Source organism: Oryx dammah, unplaced genomic scaffold (genome assembly GCF_014754425.2).
Source record: "Oryx dammah isolate SB20612 unplaced genomic scaffold, SCBI_Odam_1.1 HiC_scaffold_14, whole genome shotgun sequence".
NCBI classification, from domain to species: Eukaryota; Metazoa; Chordata; class Mammalia; order Artiodactyla; family Bovidae; genus Oryx; species Oryx dammah.
Genome location: NW_024070198.1, coordinates 6,473,088 through 6,499,459, shown reverse-complemented (window position 1 = coordinate 6,499,459; position 26,372 = coordinate 6,473,088). Strand labels below are relative to the sequence as shown.

Sequence of the window (26,372 nt, the reverse complement as noted above, 5' to 3'; positions counted from 1 at the left end):
GTAGATATCCCCAAACAGAACAGCCAGTTCTTTATAAACTATTGCATTAAAGTCTCATTCCTAATTATATCCTCATGGTACCTTCCTGTCTTTATGGCCTCTCAGGTCTTTTATTGCCTTACTTGCATATGTCAAATGGATTTCTTTTTACCTCATTGTGTCTTATTACACAAATATTTTCTTAAATTCAAGATAAATAAACCTATTAGGGAATATACCATTTTGGCCTGAGGGGAAAGGGTTAAACATCTGTACTGAGCTATTATGTCACAACAAATTATTTCCTTCTCCAGATAATATTTGGGTACAGATTATATGTCAGGCATTGTGATAGAGGCCAGGGATAAAATGGATAAATCAAATAAATGTGGTCCCATGCCTCATAACTTACAGGCTATTGCACAAAGTTAATATTCTGATTTGTGAGTTAACATCTGGTCTATCCTAATATGCTTCTACTATCTTATTTTTGACCTGACCTTTCAATCCACTGAAGTAGTTGAAATCTCTTCCCTACTTTATTCTAATTAGAATAGGAGATTTACAGGTAGAAGTAAATATTAAAGCAATTATAAGCCACTTAGGCAGAGTAACAGCTATCTTAAACTCCTACTAACTTCTTTAACAAGACACAAACAACAATAAAAAAAATTTTAATAATTAAAGAAATAATTAAATGTTAACCTAAAGTCCACTGAAACATGCATAGGCATCAATGTTCAACTTATTTTTTGAAATAAAATATTTCATATTTCTCCTTACTTACTTTGATTCTTCATTTTTTTAGGTACATAATGCTAGCCAAGGCTTACAAGTGAGATGTGTTTTTGATCTATCAGGGTAGCAAAGGAATGCTAGTAAGAAGTAGCTTATCTGCCTGGTGGCTCAGTGGATAAAGAATCTGCCTGCAATGCGGGAGACCTGGGTTTGATCCCTGGGTTGGGAAGATCCCCTGGGGGAGGGCATGGCAACCCTCCAGTATTCTTGCATGGTGACTTTCATAGACTGTATAGCCCATGGTGTCGCAAAGTGTTGGACAAGACTGAGCAACTTTCACTTCACTTTCGCTTATCTTGGGAGGAGAGGATGGAGGGAGAAGATCAGTGATGGTCCTTTCTCTAGCTCTACCAGGCTGCTTTTTGAACCTTTCCTTTGTTCTCCCTTTTATCATCCTTGGGTTTGGGATACAAGTTGCTAAGTCTCCCCAGTGTTTTAAATACTCCTCAAGAAGGCATGCTCTGGAGAAACAGCAATTACCTAATGTTTCCTAAAGATTCAGACATTAAAAGCAATGGAACTAACACATATGAAATAATCTCAGAGTCACTGTTCTCTGCCAACTTTCTCTCTTATATATGTTGATAGCCTTATTACTTTTATTCAAGAGATTTTTTTTTTCCTATTCAAGAAATTGCTGGAGGAAAAACATACTTTTGGATATCCAGGCTCCAATTAATATTGTCACAGACTGGCTTTCTCCTTGCTGTTTAAACTGGGACAGAAAATCCTAAACATTAATTGTTAGAACCAAAAAAAGAAAAAGAAAACTATGTTACTAGTCACAGTGTATATAAAATATCCGTATTCAAAACAAACCATATTGTTCAATTTAATTTTCCTCTCATGTCCCAGTAAGTAGTAGTAAGGGAGAAGCTATTCTGAAAGCATAAAGAAAACATACTGGTTGTCAAGTTAATCTGAAGAAAGGCTTGTGTGACTCCTGAGCCTCAGGGATTTAGCTCAGGAAGTCTCTAATAGCAATGACATCCTCCTTGTTTTACCTCCCAGCTGAGCTGACCATTTCTTGCTTCTCACTCTTTTCTCTCATCAGCATAGAAAAAGAACCCTGGGCAGTTTTTTATTTATTGTCAAAAAGTAAGAATTGATACCGTATTTACAAACAGGTTTTGAGGACTATTAAATATTTTCTCATCTTTGAAATATGAACTATGGCACTGAAAAGTTAATTCTTACAGTTATTTCCCTAGTTTATTATTCATTAGATATCATGTTTTATCTTCTAGTTTATGACTTTTCTTTTTTTTTTTTTTTTTTTAATTTATTTATTTATTTTTAATTTTTACTTTACAATTCTGTATTGGTTTTGGCATAGATTGACATGAATCCACCACAGGTGTACATGCGTTCCCAAACATGAACCCCCCTCCCACCCCCCTCCCCACAACATCTCTCTGGGTCATCCCCGCGCGTCAGCCCCAAGCGTGTCAAATCCTGCACAAATTCTGTTCCATGATTTGGAATAGATTGGTGCAAACTGTATTCACCTCTCCCCTATAACAGTTACAGAATTAGCAACCCTTGCAACTTTCTTAAAAATGTAAGTGGTTAATATGGTAAGTATATATACTTATGTTAGGCTATATTATATAGCATTAGTATTTATATGTTACATATTAATATTAGTAGTTAATATATATTATAATATAATGAATATAAGTATAATAAACTATTAGCATTTTTTAAAGTATATGTTCAGTGAAAGTCACTCAGTCGTGTCTGACTCTTTGCGACCCCATGGCCTATGGAGTCCATGGAATTCTCCAGGCCAGAATAGTGGAGTGGGCAGCCTTTTCCTTCTCCAGGGGATCTTCCTGACCCAGGAATCGGACGGGATCTCCTGCATCACAGGTGGATTGTTTAGCAGCTGAGCTACCATAGAATATACCAAATAAGAAGCCATAATTTTCACATCTCACTTCTGGTCTTTACTCTTCCTGGGTATGTTTTATAAGCCAGCAAGTAACTTTCTATATACATTCTCCTTTTTTTCAGCTACTTTATGGAAGGAAATTACTTGAATTCCATCTTAGATGACCCATTAGGTGGAAATGTGTCATTTCTTAGTGTGGTTGAAATTACTTTTAAGGAAATGAGTATTTTCATAATAATTTAGCCTCCCTAATTTAACAATTGGCAATAAACCTGTAGCATGATGCTTCAGGTTTATATACTCACTAATGAAAAGAAGGAACTTATTCTTCAGTAAGAGATGCTTTGTCTTTTTCATCCTGCCATTTCAGGACTTGGTTTATGACAAGCTGATTAAACACTGTAATTAAATTTTGAGCATATTAATAAGTGTACATAACCCTTGAATTCCCAGAATCAAATTGTTGTTATTTACTGCCATCTAGCTAAGGAAAAATACCTACTCATTCCCACAGAGGATACAAGAGCCTTTTCCTTACTTGTTAATTGAAATGACCCAACTGTCAAGGCATAATTTATTATTTCAGAGAGCTCTATAGGGCAACGATTTATTTCTTTAAGCAACTTTCTGTTGATAAGCTTTCATTTTTGTTTTAAATCAAATTTACACCGTCATTTCCAATTCTAATGGTAATTTTTCATTGTGAATCAGCCCAATGCTATGCTTTTTGACTGCTTTCCAAAAGTGTATTTTAAAATTCAGATTCCCTACGTTAAATGTTTAGTGATGAAACTGTTTCTGGTAAACATTTTGTGTGCATATATTATATTGACTTGTCACATAACATGAAAATGGATTTGAGACACATTTTTATTTAATTTTTAAAACCAGTTGCAAATATATATATATATATACACACATATATATAAGATACTCAATCCAGATCTGAAGAACCAGAAACCAGCTTTCTAGAGCCGTGCAAATTCCAAAACGGCTCAGAACCAAGTCGTCAGGAACTAAAGACCCAGTGATATACGTCAGTTCCTTCATGGTGGAAAAAAGAGGGTTTCGATTGTAAAAGAATAATTTTCACCTATAAACTTGTGAGAGGCATGAAGGAAGTGAAAATAATAGAGATGAGAAGAAAACTCTTCAGCGCTAACTCAAAGTGAGCCCTTACAATGAGAAACAGCAAATGTTTCAATAATAACAATAATTAGAGTTGCAAACTCCCCACTCCCATCCCCAAAAGACAGTCCTGTATCAGTCACTTTTCCTAGATTAAGACACTGGTGACACTAAAGATGAGTTTTTGATGCTGCCATTCCCTCCTCCAAGGGATTGTCCCAACCCAGGGATCAAACCTGGGCCCCCACATTGAAGGCAGATTGTCTACCATCTGACCTACCAGGGGGTCCCTCACACATATACACTAACGGCAGCTATTTACTGAGCACCAGATGTGGGCCAGGCACTTATGTTAATACACACGGCAAATTTTTTGTACCTTCAGTTCAGTTCAGTTCAGTCACTCAGTCGTGTCTGACTCTTCGCGACCCCATGAATCGCAGCACGCCAGGCCTCCCTGTTCATCACCAACTCCCAGAGTTCACTCAAACTCACATCCATTGAGTCAGTGATGCCATCCAGCCATCTCATCCTCAGTCGTCCCCTTCTCCTCCTGCCCCCAATCCCTCCCAGCATCAGAGTCTTTTCCAATGAGTCAACTCTTCACGTGAGGTGGCCAAAGTCCTGGAGTTTCAGCTTTAGCATCATTCCTTCCAAAGAAATCCCAGGGCTGAGCTCCTTCAGAATGGACTGGTTGGATCTCCTTGCAGTCCAAGGGACTCTCAAGAGTCTTTTCCAACACCACAGTTCAAAAGCATCAATTCTTCGGTTCTCAGCCTTCTTCACAGTCCAACTCTCACATCCATACATGACCACTGGAAAAACTGTAGCCTTGACTAGATGGACCTTTGTTGGCAAAGTAATGTCTCTGCTTTTGAATATGCTGTCTAGGTTGGGCATAACTTTCCTTCCCAGGAGTAAGCATCTTTTAATTTCATGGCTGCAGTCACCATCTGCAGTGATTTTGGAGCCCCCCCAAAATAAAGTCTGACACTGTTTCCCCTGTTTCCCCATCTATTTGCCATGAAGTGATGGGACCAGATGCCATGGTCTTAGTTTTCTGAATGTTGAGCTTTACTAATTCAGACAAATGATATCTCAAAGAAATATGCTGCTCTTGATAGACAAACATAATTAAGGTCAAAGAAGAAAGAACCTTTAAGGTACTACTCTGTCTCTTTTGCAATACACAGGATTATATAGTGTCAGGGCTTCCCTGGTGGCGCAAGCAGTAAAGAATTTGCCTGCAGTGCAGGAGACTTAGGAAACATGGGTTCAATCCCTGATTAGGGAATATCCCCTGAATGAGAAAATGGCAACATACTCCAGTGTTCCTGCCTGAGAAATCCCATGGGCAGAGGAGGCTGGTGGGCTACAGTCCATAATAGTGCAAAGAGTCAGACATGACTGAGCACAAATGTACCCAATTACACAGGATCATATAGTGCTAGTTCTGCAAAGACGGCTCCAAGTCAAAAGATAATCATAGCATATTCTATACCATTCATTTCCTAACATAAATGCAGTTAGTCAACTGAGCATGCACATGTTCTTAAAGAAACTTTTTATTGTCCTTATAACTTCAAATTGTTCCACCCAGGTATTGTTGTAGAAGGATACTAGGAACTTAGTTATTATAGTTAAGATTGTAAGAAGTAGATATTACTTAAGCCTCAAATTGTATTTCAAAAAAAAGACATTCCCTTTGGAAAGAGCTAATTATTTCAGGGACAGCTAGGGGGACGTCAGTAGTTGAAATGAAGACTAGAACTTTCTGGAGGAGGCCGCCTAATTCTAAAACATGACCTGAGATGCTTGCCTTAGCCTTAGAGCCACTGATTAGTTTTGCAGAATAGCAGCCATATTCTACTTTTCAGTTAGTTAGAATTTACTCCTCAACACTAAAAAAGAAGCAAATGTGAGCAAAATGCAAACTGGTATCAGTGACTCTCATGAAAGCAAATTCCAGGTCTCTACTTTGTACGTGCCCCTAAACCTGCTCTCCTGTTATATCTTAGCCACCCCAAAAGCTAATGAGCTAATGTTCACACTAATTTTCTTGAATTTTTGTGAAATTATTTAATTGCATTTACTACTGTTTGAGAAAGAAGGGGAGGGAGAGGCAGTTTATCTTTCTAAGGGATTCCATGGTGGGAGGATGGGGACCAGTAAAGTATAAAAGTTTTGCCCTAGAGCCAAGGAGTTAACATTAGATGATAAGGTTTTTCCTTTTTTGTTATTTCATTAAATAAACAGAGAGAGAGAGAGAGACAAAGAGTTTTGTTGCTAAACACCATCAGTTCAGTTCAGTCGCTCAGTCCTGTCCGACTCTTTGTGACCCCATGAATCGATCGCAGCACGCCAGGCCTCCCTGTCCATCACCAACTCCAGGAGTTCACTCAGACTCATGTCCATCAAGTCAGTGACGCCATCCAGCCATCTTATCCTCTGTCGTCCCCTTCTCCTCCTGCCCCCAATCCCTCCCAGCATCAGAGTCTTTTCCAATGAGTCAACTCTTCGCATGAGGTGGCCAAAGTACTGGAGTCTCAGCTTTAGCATCATTCCTTCCAAAGAAATCCCAAGGCTGATCTCCTTCCGAATGGACTGGTTGGATCTCCTTGCAGTCCAAGGGACTCTCAAGAGTCTTCTCCAACACCACAGTTCAAAAGCATCAATTCTTCAGCTCTCAGCTTTCTTCACAGTCCAACTCTCACATCCATACATGACCACAGGAAAAACCATAGCCTCGACTAGATAAATAGGATTGAGTTTAAACATTCCTTTCCAAGTAATTACCTTTTTCCTTCTATTTATCTTTTAGCTCTATCTTGTGGCTCAGCTGGTAAAGAATCCGCCTGCAATGTGGAGACCTAGGTTCAATCCCTGGCCTGGGAAGATCCCCTGGAGAAGGGAAAGGCTACCCACTCCAGTATTCTGGCCTGGAGAATTCCATGGACTGTGTGGTCCATGGGGGCACAAAGAGTCAGACACGACTGAGCAACTTTCACTTTCCTTCTAATAAGAAGGCAGTAGCACAGGAAATAGATATGTCTGTCTTCTTGGCAGAAGTTTCAAACAGAAGAATACATAGTGACTTCTCTGGTGGTCCAGTGACTTACAGTCTGTGCTCCTAATGTAGAGGGCTCAAGTTTGATCCCTGGTCAGGGAATTAGATCTCACATGCTGCAACCGCAAGTTCGAATGCCACATCTAAGACGCAGCACAGCAAGCTAACTAACAAATAAATATATTAAAATAAGAAGAATACTTAGATTGGGATATGCTCTTACCAGTCGCATTGTAACTCATTTCCAAAGTGGTTCTTTGAAAACATTAACTTTTATTCACCTTCTCAGGAATTATATCTGTTATTATTTAGAAAGATTCAAAAAGCAAGCTAAGAATAAATATGACTATGCTAATACTCTCTTCTTTAAAAAACACCCCTTGGTAGACAGGGTCTGAAATAGGATTTGCCTCTCTTCTGCCTACCTCCTTGTAACTGTGCCCTTTTAGACTGTAGTAGGTTGTTGGGAGGAATCCAACATGAAACATGGTAAATGGCTGACCTCTTTTCAGTGTATTCAGGAAGTTAGATTTAATCATCCAACTCATAAGAGCAAACAATTCCTTAACTTAACCCTTAAATGGTTTTTAAAACCCAATGCAGTGTTAGACATATGACATTCGGACAGCAGGACATTGGTGTTTGGGATCAAATTTTGACTTAGGAATAGAGTGAAATAAGAAATTAAAACTTACTAGACAAACTAATTTCTTTCATACTTTTATTCCCCATTTTCTGTATCTCAGGGGGTCATTTGAAGATTCTACAACCAGATTTTATACAGCATGTGTGGTAGAAGCTTTTGCCTATCTGCATTCCAAAGGAATCATTTACAGGGACCTCAAGCCTGAAAATCTCATCCTAGATCACCGAGGTTATGCCAAGCTGGTCAGTATGTTTCACACATGGTTTCTGCCTACATTTTAAATACTAGTTTTTGAAGCTGTGTTCATTTGTGAACATTACAATCTCATTTTTCTTTCAGCATATAATATTTTTTTAAAAAGGTTTCAGCATTACTATTTTCAACTGACTATTCTTTCAAGTTAAATAAAGTTATGAGAAATTAAATTGGTTAGCTTTGAATTAATATAATCCTGGCAAAACACCCTTAAATAGGTGTTAATCATGCTTAATCACATGTATCCTCAGACCCAAAAAAGCTTCATAGAAGTCTTTTTTCTAGCTGGCTTTCTGACATCCAAAGGGAATAGGTATTTGTATTATGGAGAATCATTATTTTAGATTTAAGAATATTGCTAATGTGACAGCCCTGGTGGTCCAGGGGTTGGGAGGCCAGATACAGGGGACACGGGTTTGATCCCTGGTCCAGGAGGATCCCACATGCCATGAAGTAGCTGAGCCCATGCAGCACAGTTACTGGAGCCTTTGTGTCCTAGAGACCGTTCTCTGCAACAACAGAACTCGCTGCAATGAGAAGCCCGCGCATCGCAACTAGAGAGTAGCCCTTGCTCACCACAACTAGAGAAAAGCCTTCACACAGCAATGAAGAGCCCCTGAACTGCAAGACCCAGCACAGCCAAATAATAATAATAATAACGATAGTGGGAAAAAATGGGCTTTACAGGCAATGTTATCCAGTCCATGTTAGTAATAATATTAGTAATAATAAAATTGGTCAAGAGCTCTAAAGATTTACTGTAGAAAGGAAGTTCTCTTATTTTAAAATGCATAAATTTTGTGGACTTTGCATCTTTCAGTCCCTGATTCTACTTTTTAAGTTTTTGGAATTTTTATTCAACCTATGGTTTTCAAATAAATTTATATGCCATTAATAAGTAATTAGTGGCAATTAATTATTTGTATGCTCAACCAGTTGCTTTAGAAAAAATAGGTTTTTGCATTTGAGGCTCCTCCTTCAAAGTTTTCTAGGACAGTGCAGACTACATTTCAATTTTATCTCTGTTTCCTAAAGGCAGAGTTATTGGTTCCATAACTTTGTTATTCAGCTCCTTCAACAATCAAAATAGCTTCTCAATTAATAGTAAATGAATTGTCAACTTCATTAAATCCAGCAGTAGATATCTGGAAAATATGTCCAAGTAAAGGACAAATAATTTGTTTATGCTCCAATTTCAACTGGCATGAAAGAAAGAAAAATGGAAAGTATTTCTGCAAAGAATGGTTTGCCTTTATCTTCAATGTTGTGAATTTTATTCTATGTTAAGATTTCCACTTTTGCTGTTGAAACTGAACTGATCAGGAAGGCTTTGTTTGTTTGAAATATAGAGATGAGTCCTTTTAGAAGACAGGACTACAGTAGTTTGCATCCGTTTTTATTTTATGATTATCATCAGTGTACTTCAACAAAGTAACTTTTCCACTTTTAAGCTTAATCGAAAGTGGCTTGAAATATATTGTTTCTCTCTTTGTAAGGTTGATTTTGGCTTTGCAAAGAAAATAGGATTTGGAAAGAAAACATGGACTTTTTGTGGGACTCCAGAATATGTGGCCCCAGAGATCATCCTGAACAAAGGCCATGACATCTCGGCCGACTACTGGTCACTGGGAATCCTCATGTACGAGCTTCTGACTGGCAGGTATGGACATTGATAGAGAACTGCCAATAAAGATAGGCCAGCAAACAGCCACTTCCTCCTGCCTTTGTCACTCTGATCAGGCTATCTTAAAGTACTTTCACGGATCTTGTTACCACACTTTTTAATTAGTTATGCAGATAACCACAGAGAAGGCAATGGCACCCCACTCCAGTACTCTTGCCTGGAAAATCCCATGGATGGAGGAGCCTGGTGGGCTGCAGTCCATGGGGTCGCTTAGAGTCGGATATGACTGAGTGACTTCACTTTCACTCTTCACTTTCATGCATTGGAGAAGGAAATGGCAACCCAAGCCGGTGTTCTTGCCTGGAGAATCCCAGGGATGGGGGAGCCTGGTGGGCTGCCGTCTATGGGGTCGCACAGAATCAAACACAACTGAAGCGACTTAGCCGCAGCTGCAGCAGATAACCAGGGATTCTGAAAGCAAAAACTAAAATGGGTCAGACGAGTGCAACAAACTCAACATCAACTCTTGGTCTCATTATTTATATATATGTGAATGGGGAAGGATCTAGTGTCTTTCTGTGAGATCTGAGCCTGGTCATTTAGTCAGCAAGAAAGATGATAGTCATAAAAATATCGTCTGTTTTTCATAGAAGTTAAGAGAGCAATTGTTATATCTAATTGAAATGTGAATGCAGATCTGTTGTGTAATATTGTAGTTACCAACAACTAAAAAGGTACTACAGATACGACCAGGTATAAAACAGATCATAAACTCAAGGAAAAGAAAAACAAATAACACCACAAAGCCTTGGGCTCGTTCAGCACAATGATTAAGAGGGTCATGGTCATTATGAAGTAGAGAGTTCAGAAGAAGGTTAAATTTGTCCAGGGACACTTTTGAAGCACATAGGACTAGCTGGATCTTACAGGAAGAATAATGGAAAGTACAGCACGTTCCAGGCAGAAGAGGTATGGCTTAAATAGAGGGGGCGTACTGCACAAAGACATGAAAAGGGCTGATGGTAAGAAATGATGGAAGATCAGTAAGAGTCACGTTTCAACAATAATGAGTGCTACACCTGAGTGTTCGGACTCCATCCAGAGAGGCAATCATTGAAGAGTTTCTGATAAAGGAGTGACATGTGTTACAGTATTTAAGAAAAACAATCTAGTGGTAATGTGTAGAGCAAATTGGAAGTATGGGGAAGCTAGTTTGAAGATCATTCCAATAATTCAGATCTAAGAAGAAGCATGCAGTGTAATATAATGAATTACTTATGAAAACCTAGTAGCTATAGTGAAAATGAGAAAGACGGCACTTTTGGTTTCACTGTTATGAAGATACAATGAATCTATGAAGTACTTAGAAAGTCTAGAACATAAGAAGCACTTCATTAATGCTAACAGCTACTCCTAGTACTACCATTGCCAGGAATAGTTATGTGGTGGTTTTTTTATTTCACTTGTGGACAGTGTATATCACTACTCTTGAAACACTTATGTTGAATTCAAATTAATAGACTTTATCAGTGTTTTCTGTTAATTTTAGATGAAAGATAGATAGGCAAAGGTAGCTAAATAATATACAGGAGAAATGATTCAAAGAAACATAGGAAGAGTTCAGACTAACTGATCTAGAATTTCTTTGTGGCTGTTAAGCATGATCTCTTTAAAAAAAATATCTTCAAAGATATCTGAGTGTTCATAGATGACAAAAGTTGCAAACCTGCAGAGTTCAGGAACAGTACAAAGCTGAAAATCAGATTATAAGCAACATAAAATCATATATAAGCCACAGAAAATAGAATAATAGCAATTAAAACCCAACCAGAGAGAGAGTAAACAGGCTTAGGAAAAATAATGGAAAAGAAAAAAAAAAGGATATACAAATTGTTACAGAAAAGAAGATACAGACATCAAAGGAAATAGGAAAAGCAACTATATGTCCCCAGCTCTTTCTGACCTCATGCTCGGCTCCTCTGTCTGCTATGGATATGAAGAGAGGATTACAAATGTGATAGGAAACATACTCAATTAGGTAACAGAAAACCCATGACACAGACTTGACTAAGGGGATCCTTTTGATCGGCAGTGACCATGGGAGACAGATTCAGAGTAATAACACCACCATGTGTCCTACTGTAACTTGCTAGCTTCAGTGATAGAAATAATAACATAATCATATGGGTCTCTAAGCTACAAAAGCATTTCATATACGGGATGGAACGGAATTAAAGTTGGCCTCAACCTTCTCAATAGTACCTTCAATGCCAAAAGATGGAATATCAAGAGCTATGTAGTTCTAAGAGAGACAGAGTATAACAACTAATTTGTACAAGATTAAGTTATTCTTAAAATATAAAGACAATAAATAATGTGGGTATCCCAGGCCTTTCTTGGAAACACTACTATATGACCAAGTCAACTAAGAGATGAATCAAAATAACTTTGGTTATTAAGCAGATGGAAACATTAAAATCTTTGGCAATCTTAAAAGTTTCAGATGGGAGAGAGAAGGTAAGAAAAACTACAGGCATACTTATTTGTCATCATTCACAATTAGGAATCTTAAGTACCTTTTACAATTGAATTATGTCATTATAAAAGAAAAAACTCCAGCCTCTAGCTGCCATCTTGCGTCCCCGCGAGTGTGCGCCTAACCTCAGCTGGTCCGTCCGAGACCACCTGAACGCCATCCCTAGTTCCCCGCGCGGCCCCATTTCCGCTCCAACAAGATGAAAGAAACTATCATGAACCAGGAGAAACTCGCCAAACTGCAGGCACAAGTGCGCATTGGTGGGAAAGGAACTGCTCGCAGAAAGAAGAAGGTGGTTCATAGAACAGCCACAGCAGATGACAAAAAACTTCAGTTCTCTTTAAAGAAGTTGGGGTAAACAATATCTCTGGTATTAAAGAGGTGAATATGTTCACAAATCAAGGAACAGTGATCCACTTTAACAACCCTAAAGTTCAGGCATCTCTGGCAGCAAACACTTTCACCATTACGGGCCATGCTGAGACAAAGCAACTGCCGGAAATGCTCCCCAGCATCTTAAACCAGCTTGGTGCCACAGTCTCACCAGTTTAAGGAGACTAGCTGAAGCTCTGCCCAAACAATCTGTGGATGGAAAAGCACCACTTGCCACTGGAGAGGAGGAGGATGAAGTTCCAGATCTTGTGGAGAATTTTGATGAGGCTTCCAAGAAGGAAGCAAACCGAATTGAGTTAACTTCTGAAGAAGATAAATCTTGAAGAAGTTACTGGGAGCTGCTATTTTATATTATGACTGCTTTTTAAAATTTTGTTTATGGATCTGATAAAATCTAGATCTCTAATATTTTTAAGCCTAAGCCCCTGGACACTGCAGCTCTTTTCAGTTTTTGCTTATATACAATTCATTCTTCGCAGCTAATGAAGCTGAAGAAGCCTAAGAATAAAGTTTGAGACAAAGATAAATTTAAAAAAAAAAAAAAAAGAAAAGGAAAAACTCCAAAGTCAGTTTTAAAAATATTTTTTCTTTTATTTTTTTTTTATTTTATTGGGGTACAGTTGATTTATAATATTGTGTTAGTTTCAGGTATAGAGCAAAGTGATTCAATTATACATAAATCTACTCTTTTTCAGATTCTTTCTAATATAGGTTATCACAGAATATTGAGTAGAGTTCCCCATGCTATACAGAAGGTCCTTGTTGGTTATCTGTCTTGTGTATAGCAGTATGTTTGTTCATCCTAAGCTTCTGATTTACTCCTCCCTGCTGTGTTTCCCCTTTGGTAACCATAAGTTTATTTTCAATATCTGTAAGTCAGCTTCTATTTTATAAATAAGCTCATTTGTTTGTTTTAAAAAAAAATTAGATTCCATATATGAGTGAAATACGATATTTCTCCTTCTCTGACCTAACTTCACTCAGTATGACAATCTCTAGGTACATCAATGTTGCTACAAATGGTATTATTTTGTTCTTTTTTACTGAGGAATATTCCATTTTATAGAATGTATATACCACATCGTCTTTACCCTTCTGTTGACAGACATTTAGGCTATTTACACGTCTCAGCTATTGTAAATAATGCTGCTATGAACATTGGGGTGCATGTATCTTTTCCAGTTAGAGTTTTCTCTGGATATATATGCCCAGGAGTGTGATTGCTGCATCATATGGCAACTCTATTTTTAGCTTTTTAAGAAGCGTCTATAATATTTTCCTTAGTGGCTACACCAGTTTACCTTCCCACCAACAGTGTAGGAGGGTTGGTTCCCTTTGCTCCACACTGTCTCCAGCATTTGTTGTTTCTGGATTTTTTTGATGATGGCCATTCTGACCAGTGTGAGATAATAAATACCTCAGTATAGTTTAGACTTGATTTTTCTAAGGTCTATTTAGGTCTTAACGCAATCAGAAGTGGGAATGTTGTTGTGATATAGAGCTGCATGTTCTCCTCCAAGAGCTTTATTGTATCCAACATGACAGTTAGGTCTTCGAGTTTTGTGTATGGTGTTAGAGAGTATTGTAGTTTTACACATAGCTGTCTAGTCTCCACAGTACCACATTTTTAAGAGACTGTCTTTATTCTTGCCTTGTCTGTTGTAGATTGACCATATGTGTGTGAGTTTATTTCTGAGCAAAAAAAGTTTTCTTAATTTAAGAGACATTTAGGAATTAATATTGTTGGTGAACAAGTACATATTGAAATTCAGCATTTCTTTCAGTTTTATCCTCATGTTAACATCAAGTAAAATTAAATTGAATAGTTTTTTTTTTTAATTTTGAAAAGCATGGATAAATAATAATCTTGTAGGTCTCTCCATCTACATAGAGAAATGTATGAAGTTATCTTTGTAAGTATCTATTATTATTTAAGGGCATTGGGTGATTTTTGCTTTTAAGTAACTTTATATGTTTCACGTACTGCATGAATATCTTGGACAAAACATCACCTTTAATAAGTGATTTTTGTTGTCTTTCTAACGAAAGTGAAAGTTGCTCAGTTGTGTCCAGTTCTTCGTGACCCCATGCACTCTACAGTCCATGGACTTCTCTAAGCCAGAATACTGGAGTGGGTAGCCTTTCCTTTCTACAGGGCATCTTCCCAACTCAGGGATTGAACTCAGGTCTCCTGTATTGCAGGTGGATTCTTTACCAGCTGAGCCACAAGGGAAGCCCTGTCTTTCTAAGATAAATACAAAAGCAAAAATATAAGTTAGAAAAAACATGAAGCTGTTAACAGTAAATCCAAGATATGGTGGTGCTTCGTTTTATTGTGAAAATAAAAACTGGCAAGTTACTTTGACAGCAGAGAGAATATTCAACCATAACATTATATAAAGAGAAAATCCTTAAATTCTAGGAGAATATTAAATAGAACTGAATATTAATACATTATAAAAAGTTGTTTAAACTGACAGGTAACAGTTAATGACAGAGTAAACAGAAAATACTTATTACACAAAAATAAGCTCAAATGGATTAAAGACCTAATTGTGAGACTGGACACTATAAAACTCCTAGAGGAAAACATCAAGTCCAAAACACTCTCTGACATAAATTGAAACAATATCTTTTTTGATCCATCTCCCAGAATAATGGGAATAAAGCCAGAGACAAACATATGGGACCTACTTAAACTGGAAGGCTAAGGAAACAAAATGAAAAGACAACCCACAGATTGGGAGAAGTTATTTGCAAATGATGTGCCCAACAAGGGATTTAGTATTCAAAATTTACAAACAGCTCGTGAAGTTTAACTCATCAAAACAAACAACCCAATCAAAAAATGGGCAGAAGACCTAAATAGACATTTCTTAAAAGAAGACATACAGATGGCCAAGAATCACATGAAATCAATATCACTATTCAGTTCGGTTCAGTTCAGTCGCTCAGTCGTGTCTGACTCTGTGACCCCATGAGTTGCAGCACACCAGGCCTCCCTGTCCATCACCAACTCCCAGAGTTCACTCAAACTCATGTCCACTGAGTCGGTGATGCCATCCAGCCATCTCATCCTCTGTCGTCCCCTTCTCCCCCTGCCCCCAGTCCCTCCCAGCATCAGAATCTTTTCCAATGAGTCAACTGTTTGCATGAGGTGGCCAAAGTACTGGAGTTTCAGCTTTAGCATCATTCCTTCCAAAGAACTCCAATATAAAATATTTTTTTAAAGTACTTGCTACAGAAAATAGGGACACAAAACTTAAGGCAGATACTATCCAACCCTTTTTAAGTAATTTGTTGTTTTCAGCTTTCTCAGTAGAAGGAAATAATTTGAACTGCTATTAATAAATATGACAGACAGAAAATAATCCATAAAATGTCTTCCCCCAAGAAATATGAATAAACACTGTATTAGAATAATTTCCAAAAAAAAAAAAAAGAATAATTTCCAAGGAAAGCAGCTATCAAGTCACATCATAATTATTTCTGAACTTGTGAAATGTGGTGGAAGGAGTTGACTTTAGTCATTTTGTATTCCCTGAGCCAGGCACAAAGCCACAGGCCAAGGATGGCTAGGTAAATAAACCAAAAGATTTGGTTAAGAGGGATTGGCTACTACATCCTTTCTAACAAAGAGGAGGCCTTATGTTAGGTTATCTCTGAAGGCTGATAAAGAAGGAGAAAAGGATAGGAGGAGCACTATTCTGTAGGAGCATTAGTTCAACAAATATCTACTGACAACTTACTCTGTGCTATGCATTCCCCCAGACTCTGGGAATACCAGCATGGAACTGGAAGAGAAGATGGGTATAAAACAAATACCAGAATGAAGTAGTTACAAAGCACAATAAGTGGCAAAAAAAGAGTTCTATAAGAGAGTATGATAGGTGAATCTAACTTTAAGTTCTGGTATTAGATCATCGCATTATGTTAGTTGATAATGGTTATGTGATCGGCTGTATTAGGTTGGTGACAGTAGGCCTTTTTGAGTAAGCAACATAACACTTAAGCTAAGCCTTCCTAAGTGAGGCATTAACCAGGAGGCCTGGGAAGAAACTTTCAGGCAAAATGAACAGTGCCCTGAGGTGGGAGAATATTTGGTCCTTCAGAGGAGCAGAGAGAAGACTGGTACACCTGGATCCCAGTGAGTGAGGGTAGAGCTGGCATAAGATGGGGTCATATCAGTGATGCTCCTGTCGCCCATTCTAATGATGTTGGACTTCAAGTGTAATCAGTGAGCTTGCAAATGTGAGAAAGGGCCAAAAAATAGAAGAGGCGTTCTGAATGACTAAGGACAGCAAGAGGGGTTAGTCACCAGCACTAAAAAAGAAATGAGGGAACAGTGGACAAACCTGACCCATTTAAGGGTTTTGCTAAATGATTTGCTCGGCAAGGTTTCTACACTGTTTTGCTATTAATCAAGTTTCGTTCCACTACCCCTATTAATATATGTCTCCAAATAAGAACTGATGTCATTTGTGGAGTTGTTGTTATAACACTGTAACTTTTCTTGTTTAGAAAACTAAATAGTATCTCTCTTTTCGTATCTGTCATTCTTGCAGCCCACCTTTCTCAGGCCCAGATCCTATGAAAACTTATAACATCATATTGAGGGGGATTGACATGATAGAATTTCCAAAGAAGATTGCCAAAAATGCTGCTAATTTAATTAAAAAACTATGCAGGTGAGCATTTCAACCACATTGTTTTCCCCATTATGATCCTTTAAAAAATAGATTTTTTTAACAATTATTATTTTATTTTTAGGGATAATCCATCAGAAAGATTAGGGAATTTGAAAAACGGAGTGAAAGACATTCAAAAGCACAAGTAAGTGTTCTTATAACTTACGGTTTAAGAGTTCAGAGAATATTTCTCAAGGCTGATGTTTTCAAGTTAGTGGTTATATAACTGATGCAACTAGTCCATAGGAGCATCTGAAGAGACAGGCAAACTAGTTAGCCTTGTTATTTAAGATCTTTTTAGTTCTGTCTCAAGGACTTTATTGAGACACATCTGATCCTGTGACATTCTAAACAACAGATTCACTGAATTTAGTTTTTCCCAGCTCCTACTAATTAGGACTTTTCCTCTCTAGCATGAAGAAGAAATATATATTTTTAATTCTGAAATTCTATTCTCTACCAGAATATTAAAAACAAAAGTATGCCACCATATATCATGCCTCATTTCTTTAACTAAAACATATTTTTTCAACCATTTCCTAATTGGATGCTATGACAGTGGGAAAAAAAGTACAGAGTACAGTCATTTTTTAAAACAATAGCAGCATCTTAAATAGTAAACCTTAGCCATGTTGATTGAATGTTCTAAAGCTAAACCAAGATCATATTGGTCTTTCCCTATTGGTTTCTGTAACATGCAGAGGAAATTCACATCCCTACCAAAGGAATGTGTTTACCACAATACCTATGAATGTCTAAAAAGCCTGCAGGAATTTCATGTAATTATTTGCTAATGATGAAACCTTTCAAAGACAACAACAACAACAAAGACCTTTGTGATATTTGGTCCCCATTTTCACAAAAAGCCATACTCAAAGTACCTTCATTGAACCAAAAAAAGAAAGAAAGAAAATGAGATACAGATACATAGAGACCAAGACAGTGATGTGAAAAGGTTAATTAACTGAGGCTGCCCAGTGACAAAGATGGAAGGATAATTTTCCATCCTGACATTTCATTCCCTGATTCTACCTTCTTAAAATAACAACCTGTAGGGTACAGGGCCAAGCATATTATGGCATTTATTAAGTTATAATGATCATTTTGGAACAAGGTCATGACTGAAATAACTAGAATAAAAAGCAATTGCTAATTGGTCTTTAAAATTTTGACAATTAGATTAAAAAAAAAAAACACATTCCACTTAATAAGCTAACATTTAAAATCTGCAATTAAATAGAAAATATTATTCTCATAATGAAAATGTTTGCTTACCTGTTTTCCATCAGCCATGGACATCATTTAAGTTGTTTTGAGAAGGCTTTTACTGAGGTAAAATGCCTTTAACTATCTATTTTTTCCTTTTTTAGATGGTTTGAGGGCTTTAACTGGGAAGGCTTAAGAAAAGGCACCTTGACACCTCCTATAATACCAAGTGTAAGTAAACTTTCCAGCTTGTAATTGTGTGATACACATGAAGGTATTTGTCAGTCATCAAAAGATCTGCTATTTCAAAATTTTTATCCTATGATCAGCTTAAAATATAGGAGAAATAGCAGATTAACATAATGACACCTTCTAAAATTCAAACTTATAATGTGTTAAATAAACAAGTGTTGACAGAAGAGTATAATAAATCTCTTTTTCCACATACTATAAGAACTTTATACATCTTTGCCCAAGAATATATTCACAACCTTAGTCATATTCATAACTTATTTTAAATTTCTGCACATTCATGTATTGTCTATATAAGATGCAATAAGCTCTGTAGTGCGTACTTGAGTATACTTAGATGAGTTAGGATAATCTGTTATTCTTACCTTCTGGGTATGACTCCACCATGCTCTGTCTCCAAGAGTCCAATCCAAATGGGCCACATCACAACATTCCCTGCCCTGTGGTTTTTTTGTTGAGTTTAGACAACAGTTCAGCTACCAGTTTCAACAGCTTTCAATTCCTGGCCAATATCGTTTCATTTATGCTCCGCATACTTCCTCCTTCTCTACCCCCATAGTTCTTTAAGGTATTCCTAAGCACAGTTCTTTTCTTTTATTGTTTGATCAGGCTCTAAAAGAAAGACATTCTCTTCTAATATATCAGGTGTTTTGTTAAAGTACTAGTCCACAAAGTGAACTAAGTGTTTACACTGTGTTAACCTGAAATAGATTTCAATTGACTGCGTTTATACTTTTATTCAGTGCAGCATCTATCTAATAAAATCTGTTCGGTCTTAACTAATGAGAGGGCTGTTTTGCACTCCTGAGCTTTTCATTTATATACATCCTTTCTTCTGGGACTAATTTAAGATCACTCCTTATACAGAAACAATTGCTGTACTTATTATTTTAATTTGTATGCTTATATTTATGTTTATTTGCAAACAAAGTAAAGTACAGAGGTTAACTGCATTAATGAAGTTTTCTTTTTAGAACAAAGGCAGAATAAGAAACTTTAAGAGGAAAATAAAAGCCCAAAGTATCCTAACTTATACTCACCAGGGGTCTCCTTTTATGCAACAGTAGTATTAAATTAAATGGAGGAATATATATATATATAATGTATATAAATATATAGAATAGAATATGAAGTCCTAAATATTATAGAATATGAGAGAAACTAAAGTCTGCTTCTTCACCACCTTTATTTATGCTCTGCATATTGAACTGCCAGTAAACTTGTAAGAGTTTACAAAGATGTTTTCTAATTACTTCTTTTAATCACACAACTTATTCTTTCCTAGAGTGTAAACTCTAGAAGGGCAAAAACTATGCCTCTTTTTATTCACCACTGTAATCCTCAATACAAAGGACAAATCCTGCTCATGGTAGACATGCCAAAAATAGCCACTGAATAAGGAATGAATACAGATTGCTTTTAAAAATCTAGCTTGGAATTCCACTAATACTCTTGTTTACAGGTGGCATCACCCACAGACACAAGCAATTTTGACAGTTTCCCTGAGGACAATGACGAACCACCACCTGACGACAACTCGGGATGGGACATAGACTTCTAATGCATTTCTCTTACCTGCTTCTGCCTTGCTGGAGACAGCTTTTTCTAAGACACAGCTGCCAGCAAACCTGAAGGAAAGAGAGAAGATGAGTGCTCGGGGTCACCATGATGCCTTTGATCGATGCTGCTCCCGTAACTACAGTGGCATTAGGACTTATTGCTTAGATGACAGTAGTGCTCTTTACATGTTTTCTGTTTGAACCTAAATATAGCAGTTGACATGGTGGTCCTGAAGCAAAGCCTTTCACCAGTAAAGAGATGTTCTCCATTGTTGCAATGATCTTGCTTTGCTCTGATTATAATTTGAAAGACTGTAAGAAACACTTCAATCTAGTAAAAGAGTCAGTACCTTGCTAGAATTATCAAGAAGATCAAAACATAATATATTGTGTACGATAGATTACTATGGTACAAAAACTGGACTCTTCCCTTTCTTCGAGTGAGGGTTGTCGGTTCTGTTACTGCAAGCCGGTGTATATACCATACACAAGAGGACCACACATCTGTCGGTCACAGAGGTCATGTCAAACCAGTGCTAGAAGTTTCATGATTTTATTTCCCAGCAGTGCTGATGACGAGACTGAATGTTCCCTTTCCTTTCTGACAGATTTTAGAAATTGGTATGATAAAAGCACAACTGCTATGGATTCTGCTGAGAAATTTCATAGCAGGTATATACGTGTTTTCACAAAGGACTGAAGAAAAATCTACATGCATGATATATCTGCTCATTTCTTTTTGATAAATTGGCATGACAGAGTGGGGGGAAAAAAGCAATTCACAAATCATTTCATATTTTTTTAAATAGTGTGCTTAAAGACGGTCCTGGAAATAAATGACTAGCAGCCAATTGGTTTTAATTTGTTACCTAACACACCCTCAAACTGAGGCTTAAAATATTCCCTTTTATAAAAATAAACCCTTACGATAGGGTGGGGTGGAGAGGGATTAAGATCCATCCAAAAAAATAAAAAACTATATAGGTGCTATGTATATTTTTCATCTGTAAATGTCAGTGTCTGAACAGACAACACAAATTCTAATCATTATATGTGTAGCCAGAGAATCAAGCATTTTCACTCAAGTTATCAAACCAAACTCCTGTCAGATTTCACTTATACAACATAGTCTAAGGTTAAGGGAGAAAGGTGACTAAAAGTGTATTTGAACTAGCTTCCTGTCTTAGGCCTGAACCAAAAAAGAAAAGAAAGCACAAAACCATTGATTGATTCACCAGATGAGAAACCTAACTTTATGAGGTCGGGAACAAGAGAAGAACCTGGCCAGGTGTGAGATTACCTTTTTTGTCCATGGCAATATGCATCTATTAACATATGAAGGGAGAAAGGAAGCAGAGAGAGACAAAGAGGAACAACCTGCTATCTTAAAAGTAAATTAGAGCTAAATAGAACAGAAATATTACAAATCTGAACTATCATAATAGCTAGGAAAAGATTAGGTTTGAAAATAACAAATTGATTTCATAGAGAAAAGAATTGGCAAAGAGTCCTTTATTGGCAGGCCAGTTGACAACTATTAGGTGTCCTAAGTAGCAGAGCCAACTAGCATTATACCTCCTTAGACAAATGTGTAATTTTACAAGCTGTCATCCTGATTTGAAACTTTGTGAATATGGCATATTAAATAGAAGTTTGCTTCTTTGTTTTAAAAAGTCAAATGTAGACATTTCTATAAAACATATGTCCAACTAGATCATTATATAGTATTCAAGAAGGCATTTATTATGATTTTTGTTTGAATTTTTCACAAGAAGTCTTTAGAATATAATATATTATCAAAACAACAATCTAAGAAACATTTGGAGAACAAAAGTACTAAGGGCATATTATATGTAATTACAATAAATTTAAAATTTTGATCTTATGATATTATCCTCATATTATTGGATTTTTCCCTCCCTTAATTATTTCTCAAAATTGTTCCTCAAGATACCTTCTTCTACAGGTTTTACAAAACAATATTAAACATATCAATCTAATATCCAACTATTAATGCTACTTCAGAAGTTTAATATTGCTTTTAATTTGGGCTTTTAAAAATATATAATTGCAACATTACAGTTAATGTTCAGTGATTTTTTTTTTAAAGACAGTGGTTTAGGCATGCTAAAGGTTTGCTAGAAAATGAAATTTACCTAGTCATTTTAAATAAGAGAATCTTCTCCTGCAACTTTTAAAATATCCCAATAGCCCCAGAAATTAGCACTTAACTCTGGGTTTGGAACTATGGTTCAAGTCTAAGACAACCAATATGTTCAAGTTGTGTGGAGAAGGAAGAAGTGGCATTGAGTATAATGCAACTGTAGGTCATCTCTCCCACTTGTTACTGCTTCTTTGTTCATTTCACTTGTGGCACTGCATTAGGCTGTCTAAAGCAATCACCAACAAAATACCGGTGAACTACATCTTACAAGAGTTACTAAGAGAAAACATTCATCGAATGTTCAACAGTGAATTTTAAGGATTTAAATCCTGTCTTAATGATGACACTAGGGCTAAAATTCATGGCTGGCTTCATGAAGCACATCTCACTTTATTTCTGGATTTTTCATGCCCCTTCTCATTTCTTACAAGAACATCCAAAAAAAAAAAGAACATCCAGATAAGTTAGAATAGTGCCAACTTGTTTGATCTGTTAACTGAATTTCTTGTTAATATTTCCAGTATGGGATATAAGGGCTTTCTGTGTGTCCTGACTCACAGGAAAACTGAAAACTGCCAAGGAAAGGAACATCATTATACTTGAGATAGATTGACTACATTAGGAAAAATGACTTCTAGAAATTTGCTATGAATGATTTTTATGTTTTTACCTTCTTTAATATAGGAATCAGATCCACATGCCATTTAAAACAAATTTATTTTTATTAGATTCTTTACAAATCATAATTTTTACCTAAAATTATGGGATATGCATGTGAAGCACACATGTATACTATATAAATTCAACTACTGAATTTTTTCTGTTTCATTTCTAAAAGACTGAACTGATGGTAAGCTTAAAGAAGTCAGCTACCATGAAAATAAGGCTATTAGAACTGATTTCATACAGTAGAGGTGATTTGTGCATTCTCCATAACAATGTTTTCTTTCACAATAGGACCACAGACAAATATTTATGTAAATAGATATTTTTGTGTGATATTTTGTGGTACATATAACTTTTTTTAGTGTTTCACAGCATTATTATTTCATTTAATTTGTATGGAATAAAGTTTTTAGGTCCAAGTAGACTTGAATTAATGTCCTGATTGTCAGTATTATTGAAAATTCTGTCAACTGTACTGTTATTCATCTGTCCCATAGTTTAGAACATGACCTGGCTATCTGGCATTGTTGCAAGTGCCTTAAATTCATGGCATCCTATTAAGAAAACAAATTTGGTGTTATGCTGCATGACAAAGACAAACACACCTCAAAACGTTGTCCTTTCTTAGCTTGCTGCGTTTTACAGTTCTTTCTGCTGACAATTTATAAGCCTTTATTATATAATATTGATGAATTACAGAAATGATGAAGTTGTTCTCTTATTTCTGTTCAATGTACCAGAGCTGTGTATCTGTTAATGAGATACAGCGTCATTTCTGTGAAATGTATAAATGTATGTGCAGGTCAAATTAATATATGACATACTATCAGTCTGTATACAGGTAGCCCTGTTTTGCTAAGTTGTGCAGATTCAGTTTTAAAAAAAAATTAGTGCAGTCAAATTATGAAATCTCCTTTTTTTAGACTCTGTGAAAAACCATCCAACTCAAAAGAAAAATTGGAAAATGACTGCTAACCAAGCCTCATCATGAAACCAATGATGAGCAAAGTGCACCACTCAACAAAACAGGATGCTTCCTCTGAGTTCTTGTATATGCAAATCACTTATAAGGCAAGTTTTCAACAGACCTAGAAAGCTAAACTTTGAAAGCGTGTTGTTAGCCCTCCTCTTTATCTGCCCTTGCATCAGCAGACAGAGCTCTGGGGCATGACGTGACTCAGAGGTTTGGACTTCCAAGTAAAGGGACATTTCTTGAAGCATCATCTGTCAAATTTATTTCAATGTATGATGTTTTTACAACTGGTCAGTTCTTTTGTATTCCTACAGCTATGGTTATTTGATTGTCCTCTTACAATTTGTTCTACATGAAAGAGTCCTTTGTTAGTCAGAATGCAACAACTGTCAGCCGGTGGCCACTGACCACTTGCACTCTTTTGATGTAGATTAAAAACTTTTTCATAAACTTAACCTGCTTTGATTTGCTCTGTATTTTTCCTGCAGCTGTAATTGCCGAGTGCCTGTTGTATACTTTATAGAGTTGAAATAAAAAAAATAATTACTTTTGAACTTAGTTGATGTTTAATTTCAGGCAAGATTCCAAGGGCAGAATTGGTGTCTTAATTCTGAAATACCATGTCGTGCTTTTGTAGAATGTCCCTATAACATTGTAGAAAATACTTATAAATCAAATGTCCCTCAAAAAGTGATATATTATTTCTTGTTTAGATCCTAAGTTGTGTCCAATTCTTTTGCGACTCCATGGACTGTAGCCTGCCAGGCTCCCCTGTCCATGGGATTTTCCAGGCAAGAATACTGGAGTGGGTTGCCATTTCTTTCTCCAGGGGATCTTCAAAACCCAAGGATCGAACCCGCATCTCCTGCGTTGCAGGCAGATTCTTTACCACTGAGACACTAGGGAAGCCTGATCTAGTACAAAAGTAATCCAACAAATCGGCTTAAAGAATTCAATAAGGTTAACATTAGGCCATCCAGTGTCATACTTAGCAGTTTTCTGTACAAAACTACCACACCACCACCATCACCACTACTACAATACACTCCTTTTGGGACTGCTGCTGCTGCTAAGTCGCTTCAGTCGTGTCCGACCCTATGGGACTCCATAACGGTACCCCACCAGGCTCCCCCGTCCCTGGGGTTCTCCAGGCAAGAACACTGGAGTGGGTTGCCATATCCTTCTCCAATGCATAGAAAGTAAAAAGTGAAGTTGCTCAGTTGTGTCCGACTCTTAGCGGCCCCACGGACTGCAGCCCACCAGGCTCCTCCGTCCATGGGACCCCCACTCAAATTCTTGAACTAGACTGAGTGCATGCATGCTAAGTCACTTCAGGAGTGTCCAACTCTTTGTGACCCTACGGACTGTAGCCTGCCAGGCTCCTCTGTCCATGGAATTCTCCAGGCAAGAATACTGGAGTGGGTTGGCACGCCCTCATCCAGGGGGTCTTCCAGACCCAGGGATCAAACCTGCTACTCATGTCCTGCATGGCCAGGAGAGTTCTTTACCATGAGCACCACCTGGGAAGCTTGAACTAGGCACACAATCAAAGAAGCAATATATAAGAATATAAGACAGGCTAGGAGGGAATTATTTAATATGAAAAGTAACCTCATGAATCTTTGTCTAAGGTTTGTTCACCTGATCCCTCTGTTAAAGTTTACATCCATAAAGAATACAGATTTAAAGGAAAATATGATCCAAAAGTCAGCTCTTCAAAGCTCTGGTGAACATTCTTGCTACATTACTTGAATGACACACAAATTAAAACTGGTTGGAACATAAAGTTTCTCTTAATCTAACTGCCTTTGGCTTGTTAACATCATATTATCAGTGACAGTGAATTGAAACCCATTTGTAATGAAAACTAGAAATTTAGCTTTCTTAGGCCCTCCCCAGAAAAAAAACTTTAAAAATACTGTGTCACTATAGCACATTCAATAATTTCATTTTTTCCTACAAACAGAACTGAACTGTAAGTTTTTAGTATCCACCATTTTTAAGTTCTATTATTTTCATATACTTTTCTAAGAATGATCTTCTTTGATCCCAGAAAATTATTTTCTTTGTACTAATCACACAGTTTTTGCAGAGGCACACAGATCAGTCCTCATGATCATGAATGAAATTGGAAGAAGAGGATGTTGCACCCACGCCACTCTCACGTCCTGTACGTTAATTGCAATTGAAACAAACAACTGAACACTTATTTGACTACAATGATAAGAATCAATACTAAATTTGAGATGAATGAATTAGTAGTGTGATCATCCAAGATGATCACGTTATGTTTGCAGACCTGCTCTAACATTCACAATTATAACCCTGAATATGTTACGTACATAATATATGAGTCCCAATGCTGATATTCTTTTCCAAGAGTTCTGTTCACAGTTTTCTTCTGTATTCCATATTTCTCCTAATTCAAAAGGACTATAAATTGATAAAATAGTATTGTCTACCTCTGGCAATTGTTTCTCACCCAAGATGAGTAAAAGACAAATCTATCCATATGCCAACATGCAAAGACAAACAGGTTAAGTC

General features: G+C 36.9%; 1 protein-coding gene and 1 pseudogene across 4 annotated transcripts in view; both read left to right on the top strand.

The window, feature by feature from the left end:
- Window positions 1-24,382, top strand: part of PRKG1 (protein kinase cGMP-dependent 1) — a 1,378,000-nt gene extending 1,353,618 nt beyond the window's left edge. For all 4 annotated transcript variants that reach the window (XM_040254675.1, XM_040254674.1, XM_040254676.1 and 1 more), the window contains 6 exons: window positions 7,613-7,754; window positions 9,264-9,427; window positions 16,886-17,008; window positions 17,091-17,153; window positions 18,379-18,445; window positions 19,929-24,382. In XM_040254675.1, coding sequence (XP_040110609.1) covers window positions 7,613-7,754; window positions 9,264-9,427; window positions 16,886-17,008; window positions 17,091-17,153; window positions 18,379-18,445; window positions 19,929-20,027 — 658 coding nt within the window. In that variant the 3' untranslated portion in view covers window positions 20,028-24,382. The remainder of the gene's footprint in view (window positions 1-7,612; window positions 7,755-9,263; window positions 9,428-16,885; window positions 17,009-17,090; window positions 17,154-18,378; window positions 18,446-19,928) is intronic.
- Window positions 12,076-12,848, top strand: LOC120873773 (annotated as a pseudogene).
- Window positions 24,383-26,372: the final 1,990 nt, after the last annotated feature.